At 32.1% G+C, this 10,386-nt stretch overlaps 1 protein-coding gene across 1 annotated transcript; it reads right to left on the reverse strand.

Moving 5' to 3' along the window:
- Positions 1-2,989: 2,989 nt before the first annotated feature.
- LOC146133334 (torsin-1A-like) lies at positions 2,990-8,510 on the reverse strand. The gene is made up of 6 exons (XM_083396700.1): positions 8,268-8,510; positions 7,727-7,852; positions 6,674-6,819; positions 6,280-6,455; positions 5,882-6,037; positions 2,990-4,126 (listed from the first exon to the last, which is right to left on the reverse strand). Exons 1-6 carry the CDS (start codon positions 8,491-8,493, stop codon positions 3,907-3,909), a joined length of 1,050 nt encoding a protein of 349 aa, XP_083252826.1. The 5' UTR covers positions 8,494-8,510; the 3' UTR covers positions 2,990-3,906.
- Positions 8,511-10,386: the final 1,876 nt, after the last annotated feature.

The following is a 10,386-nucleotide window of genomic DNA, read 5'->3' on the forward strand; positions in this document are numbered from 1 at the left end:
ACTGGTAATTGTCTTATTCAACCCAGGCAGTCTGGTATTTCGTATAGTAATTCGATAAAATAAAAGTCAACACTGAAAAGGCAATATATAAGACCTTAATGTAAATTTTTCTAACCTATTTGGTCGCCACCTGCTGAATTTTACAAGCCAATGCAATATTTTATTTAGAAATACGGCCAACCAAAGGGAACAGAAACAAAGGTACACAATATCGTGCTCGTTGCAATGGGTGTACTCTAAAAAAGTAAAATAACTAAAATCTAAATAAAGATTTTGTGTTTTTGAGATTATACACTTCTTTAAGGTTCAGAAAATTACAGTGAGAAAATTGCAGTGTTAATTGACATTATTTTATTAAAAATCTATGCATAATAAAACTTTGTTGAAGACTTTTTTTACCTGATTTTGAGTAAAGTGGAATGCCGAAATGCTACAAATATTTTAAAACATCCCGAAATGCTACAATATTTTAAAACATTCCCAAAATCCACTTTTGGGGATTGCTTTCTGTCAACCACGAATATATTCCCAACGCAATATAATTCCTAATATTTTTATTTTCAGGTTAATTTGAAGAGTGCTGAAGATTATAAATATAATTTAAAAAGAAATGCTGTGAATTATAACTTTTAGTTTTTATAATTATATGCATGAATCATTATTTTTTTTTCTTAAGCAAATTGAGACCAACTAGCATCTAAAGATCAACAATAAAAAAGACCACAACTTAGGTTATGTCAAAACCATTTTAGAGGCATTTTTTAAACAATGTATTATACAATAGCTATAATCTATATTTATAAAATCTAACCTGCTTTGTGAAATCTTGGTTGATTTTTTATTCAAACTTAATTTCAGCCAAACATACAAGAAGCACATTTTCCTTGGTCTTTATTTAAGGTCAGGTACATCATTCTAGCAACATTAGTTCTTTCCACATGCAGTCCAACCTGCAAAATAACCAAGTAATAGGCCGATTATAAGAATTAATTTTTAAATTATTCATAGAACAGTTATCTCTAACCAACCTAATGTTTTAATATACCTTTCTGGTAACAATAAACGTTGTTATTTGGTATGTAGTAAATTAAATCATTATCATCTTCTAAACTTTATGTAGAATATTTCAGATAAGCAATTACATGACATTAAGTGGTTTTGTGAAGCAGCTACATTTTTTTTTAACTTTTAGACTGATTGACTGCTTGGTGTTTTTATAAATACACAAACCTGTTTGGTTAAATCGTACTAGTTGTGGTCCACAACACCACATGCAAATTTGTGTACACATCAGGGAAGTAGACTTGCCAACTTAATAACCTTGTCCAAGTCAGAGCTGGCTTCTGTTTGAACTGATACAGATACAGAAACCATATACTAAACAACATAAGCAAATTGGAAACAAGGAAGAGTAAACACATCAGTGAAACATAAACTTGGGAAAATACTAGGCAAATTAGAACAAATGTTCAGAAATAACTCTTGTGTTATCTAATGATAAGTAGGGCGAATATATTTTAGACTTGTCAAAATTTACATGTTAGGTTAAAATCGTTTACAGAATTTCCAAAAATTGTTACAAACTTAATTCAAACTGTAAAACGCTTTTTGAAATCTTCATTTAGTTTAATTTCTATTATTTTATTTAGTTTTGAATTATATCCTATTTTTCGCTTCAGATATTTGTTACACTTAGTTTTTGAAAAGTTCATTGAACAGTATTTGCTGTGCGTTGTTTTGGTGGCGATATGTAATTAACACATTTTATCGCATTTTATAGTTTGTTTTTTTTAAATGCCCAAAATATTAACTAAGCATTTTCAAATGATTGCATTTCAAACCAGAAAAAAATTGTTATTTGTGTTTGACCAGTCGTCAGTAAAATACCTAAAACGAGTGACTGTTGTCGCCAAGACATGATGCAGTACTTTATAGAAAAAGGCAGTGTATAAATCAATGTATTCCTAATAGGTAAAAAAAAATTTTTAGGTCAAAATTTCTTATTTTATTTTGTTTAAAAAGCAATTGCCCTAATGATAATATTTTGCACCCAAACATTTTAAACAACCCTTTGCAGTCAATTTTTAAAGGGATTTCTTCCCTACAGACCACGACTATATGTAACATTAATTTCAATTGTAGAATCATGGTTTTGTGCTTCTGCTAAGACCTCTGTGCAATGTGCACACAGACTTGCACAATTTACCACTTAACGAAGTTGTTTTAAGAGTTCGTCCAATTCTGCTTTACAAAAAGCATTGCTATTTTTAGTGACAAATCATTTTAAAATGAAGTCTCAGTAAAGTCTTTTGCAAAGTCATTAGTGCCCCAAATCAGGTCATTATGAGAGAAAGTCAACGTCAAGTTAAAACGGTAACTGATAAAATTGATAAACTTGTCCAATTTCGAGCAATAGCCCAAGTTAAAACGCAATACACACCAAGCAATTATTTTTGTGCAAAAATGAGATAAATAAATAATTCAATGTTATCTAAAAATATCTAATGAAAACACTTAATTTTGATTATGTCAACTTTTTTGACATAATGTCTCAAGTCCAAGTCAAGTTATTGGTCCAAACAATTTAAGTCAAATCATTCAGATCAAACAACTTTAGTCAAGTCAAGTCATTAAAACAATGACAAAAGTGCACTTCAGTCAAGCAAATAACTTGTCATTACAACATTGCTAATTTTAAACTAACAATATTTTTTTTGTAGGTTAAATATTGAAACTCATTTTTTTAAACCTTCAAACCTCAGTCTAAAAACAAGAAGTGTTGGTGCCTCTAAACTTGTAGCTATCAGTTTGTTTTACAAAAGATTAAAAGTATTAAAGTGTAAATTTTAAATACAAAGATGAATGGCTGCTTTCATTGCTGGATGTTAACTTGCCTCCAGTCCTTTCAACAACATTTTAAAGAATGTTTTGTGAATATGAACTCATCACGGTTATCATTCAGCAGTGTACCTAAAGTAGAAGACTAGACTAAATTTTTGCTTTTTTATTATCACTTAAATAAAAAAAACGTTTTGTACATAAGTAACAGGCAAGTTAATACAAAACTTTATCTTTAAATAACCACAGTGGCTGCTAATTTGGTATGACATTAAAGATGTAAAATTAGTTGTTGAATAATTGCATATTCCATTAAAATGTTTGGGATTTATAACAGGGCCTTGCAAATAAAAGCTATTGTTTTGTGAAAGCACATTATAAAAAAGTGGTGATATTGTTTAGTTTGCTAACCAAAAACAAACAAAATGGCATTGCATTGAAAAATAAAAAGAAGAACTGAAAGAATAATTTGACAATAATATTAATAATACATGTACATAAACAACTAATCAATTTAAACACAAAACAATGTTTTTCTTTGAACTTTTTTAACACAGTGTTTTAAAGACCTAAATTTGAACCACCACACCTTTTTTAAATATAATTTGAATTTAAAAAGTTTAAATCCTGTGGTCAACACAATACAAAATAGCCCCCACTTATTGAACACATAGTCATAGTTTTTATGTTGCAGATAAAATAGATTCAAATACTATTCAAAGACTCCGAGGAAAAAAGGGATTTTCAAAGACTTTTGAAGATTTCTTTATGGCAACCCTGTATGACGAAGTTTAATTTTTTAAAAAGACATATAATAGCATTTTGAAAAAAAAAACATTTTAACAAAATTGCATAAATATATATTGTAAATTCTTACCCTAAATTCCCATATTAAAGCTTTATTGCATTGGGCAAAATTATACAACAAAACAAATAAATATTCTTATTCTCCACAAAAGTTAAATGGTACAACAAGTGTTGTAATCAATGTTTGAGAGAAGAACACTTAAGTTTGCAAAAATATGGAGAAAGCAGTCAGTGCAAACTTGAGCAGTAGAAAAATTTGACTTATGATTCCACGTGAAGAGAAACCTTGTTGGAAATTTTTTTACACCCTGATTTTGAATAAAGTTGCAATTTCTGGGGAAACCACCCAAGTTCATCTAAAATGTCTTTTAAATTGTAGTCAGATGGATCAAGATTTCTTCTCCTTATTTCATCTTTAACGCATCTTTCCACATGATGCCTCATGAGTGGCAAAAATGGAATAAAGTGGTCAATCATATTCCTGTCAAATCAAAAAGTACAATCAAAACTTTAATCCCAGAATGTATAACTACATAAATAACATGAAGAAATATTGAGTTGATAATGACGAGTCCTTATGCACAGGCAATATTCATTAATTCCAATGTATTAATATTGTACTGTGGTAATATTTAATTTTTTCATATTTCAACTTGCATTTACACTATTTATAATGAAACAAATATTATGAAATAGACAAGCGCCCAAATGCATACTTGTTTTTTTTTACATTATAATTTAGCATTATTTATTATGTTTTAAAAGACAGAAAAGCTAACCAAACCAGTTAAGTAAGGGTTTCACGTGCAAAGCAATGTATTGGTGGTAAAAACTATTTAAGACTGGTCCAAGGTTAAAATTAAACATAAACACCCTCAGAAGTAGCCACAAACAAAATTAGAAATTTTTTTCCAATTTGGCAATTTTTTTTTACTTTAGCACCCAGTCACAGCCAGTTGATTATCTTAAGTTTTGCTTAATACATGAAATAAACATAAGAATTAAAAAAAACAGCAAAACAAAGCCGATTTCTACACCAGTGTTGAGTTGGGCCAGTATTACACTTGTTCAGGGGCAGATCTTGTGGGTAACAAGACCATATGCTCCTCTAAACAAGATTTTTGGCCAACTTTAACTATCTGAATGCGACAAAATATGATCTTATATGGCTATTCCTGTCCGTTATCCCGTTGAAAGAAAAACTTTTCATCCCTTAGGTGCCTTGCTTAAGATGGCACTTAAACAATGAAAAAATAATCTAGCTTTTCCAGAAGTATACTTCTTTTTTCTATGTGACCATAAGCTAGCGCCGTGTTGACATTCTTGCTGTTGAATTGTAAGTCATACCTGAGCAACTTAAAAGGTTATCTCACTTTAAAATAAACGCACTGCATATTTTGCATGGTTTCTGGACAGAACCATCATACTAAATGGCAGGTAAATGTTCTTTTGTTGTGCTTAGTGCGCCAGAATTCTTTCTAAATGAAAATTTTTGCCAACTTAAACTAGTTGACGCAATTGTTTTTGTGCATTGTGTGAATCTTCAGGCGCCATCATTTTGAAAGTATTCTGACTTGATTTCAGTTAAACATTTGCACATTTCAACCGGGCAGAGTAGGTTTCTTGTTTTATGGAATCAGCCGTCAAGTAATGACATAATCTACAATTTTTTTTCCTATAGCAGTTGTGGCCTGCAGAGTCATTCAGTAAATAATGTAGCCCAAAAGAATAAAAGGTTGGGCTGGCTTAATGCTTTCACAGTTAAGGTACACCAGGGGTTCTTAAACTGGGGCATGGACCCCTTGAGGGTAGGTGAACTATTTTAGGGGGTCCATGAAGGCCTTACATCATTTCATTTCAATTTTTTTTGACCGGAAACAGCAAGTTTCTGAAGTCTGTTTGTATTATGACGTAAATTTATGACGTCATCTCTAAATATCTCTTGCCTACACTGGTCCATGCAAGGCAGGAAAAAATATTAGGGGTCCACTGTTAAAAAAGTTCGCCCTGAGACAGGCTCAGCGGTATTACATTTTAGGATCCCTAAGAGCATATAAATACAAAAATTTAACTGAGTAATGTTCAATAAAGATTTTCTATAAACGCTACATAACCAAAATTGCAATTATTACAATAAAAACAACCGTTTGAATAAAATAAAAGTTTCGAATTTCATTACCTATACCAAATAAATATGTTAATAGCCAACTGACTATATTAATATTTCTATATTTACCTTTCAATTAAACCACTTCTACGAAAACCACTGTCTTGATTATATGCACTCTTTTCCAGTATGCTTTGCATGTCGGAAAGTTTTATATCCTCCCTGTTTCCTCCAGTTTCCCACCAGTTCTTACATTTATTAACCACAGCTTCCCCTCCAGTGTTGCTGTAATATAAATAAAGTGTTGAAAACGTAACAAATTTACTACATAAAATTATTTGTTAGGTATGTCACTATCAGGCTTGTGCTAACACATTAAAGTCAATTTGGTTTGACATTCCCAACTTATTAATAGGTATTGCTACTGACGCTTTATAATGTTATTTTGGACAAGCTTTGCCCCTAATAAGTCTTTCTCTGTTTTTCTAAATGTATGGTTAGTTTTTTTAACATTTTGTGACACAAACCTCAAAAATAGGAATATTGATTTTCTGTAGTCAACACCTCGGACAGAAGGTTCAGATCCTAGAAATGGTTTTATTGAGTCTACCACACCTTCTGGCATATGATCCATTTCGTCAAACACAAATATTGAGCGACCACACTTTGTAACATTGCCAGAAATCCAGTTCTGTATGTAGTCCTGCATTTTTTTAAACAGAAACTGATTGACTTTTACAGTAATTGGCAGGAAAAAAACACAAAGCACAAACAAATGTTTTATTTAAAATATTCTATATATATACTGATTTTCTCAACATATTTTAGGATGTGGGATGTGGCACTAAGTGAATTAATTTTAAGGAATATTTTTTATAAATATTTTTATAATTATACACATATAATTTGATTCAATCAAACCTTGTACTTGGCAATACTGTATGGGTCTTTGTGCTTGAACTCAACTTCAGCATTAAAAACATGAACAAATGAACTTTTTTCGTGATCTCTGTATAAGTTTCTTATAATCATTCGAGCAACATAGTTCTTACCACCACCAGTCCAACCTACAAAAAGCATATAGTCAAACAAATAATTATAACCAAATTACCAATAACATATTGCTTCTTTTCTAAATGACACTCTAAAATCTGCACACGCACATGTTACAGGGTTGGGATTTTGCACTTGGCAATCTAAGTGCAACTTGCTTCACCCTAGCGCACCTGTTTAACTTTAACGACTCAAGACCAATTATTTTGTTTAATTGATAACGGTAAACTCCTGCAGAACTACAGTACAAAAAGAAATTTACCAAATGCACTGTATGCTGTAAAAGGCCTACACATTTGGTATTTTAATGAATAATCGAACAGTCTTATAGAGAGTATATGATTTGTTTAATAATAATCTGTCTCTGGTGGGATTTTTCGGAAATTACCAAACAAAAGTTAACAAAAAAAAGTGGTATATAAAGACCTATAAAAGTGAAAAAAAACCTATCCAAAAAAATTTCAATTACACTCTCCATCAATATGGCTTACTTACGGTTGGCAAGATTACTCTCTTTAACCACTTGTTTATTATATGTTTTATTATATTTGTTATATTATATTTTTTCTAAGTCGGTATGAACTGCATTCCATTTCTCAATCCATACAGCCATACAGGTAAACAAACACACTAATAAAGGCAAGTTTAATCAATTAAAAACATTTTGACAGGACGGAAATAAGCAGACAAGAGTAATGTCATTTTGGCGGAGTGTTATTTAATCTAGGCGAGTGCTAATTGGTAGACAATCTCCAAACTAGTAAGTGCAAATTTCAATCCAATGCTAACCCTGTACACATACATATATATATATATATATATATACATATGGCAGTATAGATAGCAGTATGAAATATGAATGAACTCAAAATGTTACATTCTCCTGGAAGATTTGCATCATAAAGATAAACCCATTCATACCATGAAATGACATTACAAGTGGTTTAGGTGGATATTCAGTCTTGAGGTGTGAACTCACAGCTTTATACACAGTCGATGTAACAAGATGTTGTCCATACAAATTCTCATGAAGGTCGTAATGAAGACCTGGTAAAATTAAATCAATTCAACCCATTTAATCGACCAATTTGAAAATAAAATACCAAATGTATACAATTTTTAAGACCCTGCATCCCTTTAAAAAGTTACGCTCCTTAAAACCACTTTAAGAGTATAAGGTTTAAAAAAATATTTTAGAGTTATAAAATTGCATAACATGACAATTCAATTATACAGAAAAATATGTAGATTGATTCATTTGACATTTGTTTAAGTTTTTACATTAAATAGTTATTGATTACAGACAGAACACCACATTATTATTAAGACAAATTTAAATAAAAGAAGCATTATCTAATCCATACTTTTAAATTTTTTTAGAGTTGGGAATTCTTAAAACGCAGGACAAATAAACTTTGACAAAAAGTGTATTTTAGTTATATAAATCAATCATCAAACAAACCTGTTTGGTTGAATTGTATGGCAGGTTCTTTACAGCACTCCACCATATTAAAAGTGCATCGTATAGAAGTTAGGCCAGATAGTTCGGCCAACATAAGAAACGCAGAGCTGGCTGCTGTTCCAAATGCAACAGTAGCAGAAATTGGATCCAGGAAACCATGAGTAAGTTGAAACCAAGGAAGTGTAAACCAAATGATAGACACAATTAATTTAGAAATGCAAGACATTCCTACTTAATGTTCTATTGATCTATTTCCCAAACAAAGGTTTTTCTTATTATATAGCTCTCTACTACAGACATCAACCAAATAGTGTGTTTGTACACATAAATGTTACATTTGGGTATCATGATTTTAGTCAATGAAGTGTACGGTTTCACTTAAGTCTTTTAGGGAAAATAACTCAACTTAAGTCATTATACCAACGGCTTGATTCAGAGTATTATGATTGAATACATGTTTTGTACTTTTGGATTGGTGAAGTAAATTTGTACAAGTAAGCCAGATAGGAAACTTTGAATTTTGCCAAGGAGGCAATTTTGTAGCTGCAATAACATTTTCGCCCAAATTTGCGAGGCTATAATAACATTATTCGTAAAATTTGAAAATGGAATACTATACTGAAAACGGTTAGCACGGCAAAAGTTTAGCGCAATTGGGTGATTTTTCGTGGCTGACCGCATTTTGCGTTGATTTTACATGAAATGCGTGGCTATGACTGCGTCCAAGCAGGAAAGGCCGTACTTTCCAACCTGGCTTTTAGTTAGGCCTTACTTTCCAACCTGGCAAGTAAAACAATTTACTTGCTATTTTTTAGTAATAGCCATGCATAATTTGGTGCTAATGATCGAATTGCTATGGCAATCATTAAAAATGCATTCCAGTGACTTCTTGCCAAAGATCTTTGGAAAGAAATGCTTACCTAAAACCACGCCAGTGAGTAGTGACCCTCTCGACGTTAAATATCATTGTGTCACAATGAAAAATTGTATTTCTGGCATTTATAACACTGAATTTTGTCGTAGAATTTCGTCAAAACCAAACATTCCACAGGAATCTTTGGCAGTCACAAATTACGGAATGAAATGCACACAAATCACGGAGGGTTATCCGAAATATCCGCCACAGAATGCAGACCAGATGGTGCTACTGCTGATGTTTACAAATACTATAGTCAACGTTTTTCATCGAGTAGTGGTGTTCATGCTACAATCCATAAATTGGATTGTCTATAAAATATTTTTCTCGGCACATGTGAACTTGTGAAGCCAACTAGAACACGTTTCAAGCGACGTATTTAATATAAAGTAAAAAATTAACCCTTTACCCGCCTTGGCACATTTTCAAAACAGACGAGTCTGAATAGTTGTGAAACAATCATCGTTGTGGTTGCGTTGTTGGGAATTTTAGATTTACGGAAGTTACCGTCAGTGAAAAAAGGTATATCAAATCTGTGATCAACTCACTCAATTGAACTTTCTCTATCGAGAATTTTTTTAACAAATTAAGACGGGTAAATAATTTAAACTAGACTAAAACTGCTAATTATTCAACCAAGATCCCGGCTTATAATTCGAAATAGCTTGCGTCGCTTACACCTATCCCGTCTAAAGACAGTAATGTTGGTTGCTTAAGAGATCAGTGATATTGACAAAAATTAAAGAGGTTTAAAGAAGTTAAACGCGTTGTGTGCTTTAAGGCTGGTTCACACTAGACGCGTCTAACGTCAAACATTTTTAAAATACGCTTTCGGTTGCGGAAAAGTTGAAATATTTCAACTTTGATGCTTTCGGTTAGAAGCGAGGAAATTTGCCGTTAACGCTGGCAACGCGTTATGTGTGAACTGGACGACGTTAGCCGTTAGACGCTAACGCTAGACGTTAACGCGTCTGGTGTGAACCAGCCTTTACGTCGTCTTTATACATGGATTCTGTCTTTATAGGCTACATGGAAACCCCCTCCAAACAAAAACAACAGTTCAGTAGTCGATTTACTGCAGAGCTATCATCCATTTCCGACGGCGGTTCACCCTTATTAAGACGGTTTGGGGTGGCGCTGTCCAAAACGGGGTGCCGTTAGCCATGAAATGTTGAGAATCACTGATGAAAACGCAACTGTTTT

This window comes from Ascidiella aspersa, chromosome 9 (assembly GCF_963924565.1).
Source record: "Ascidiella aspersa chromosome 9, kaAscAspe10.2, whole genome shotgun sequence".
Classification (NCBI taxonomy): Eukaryota; Metazoa; Chordata; class Ascidiacea; order Phlebobranchia; family Ascidiidae; genus Ascidiella; species Ascidiella aspersa.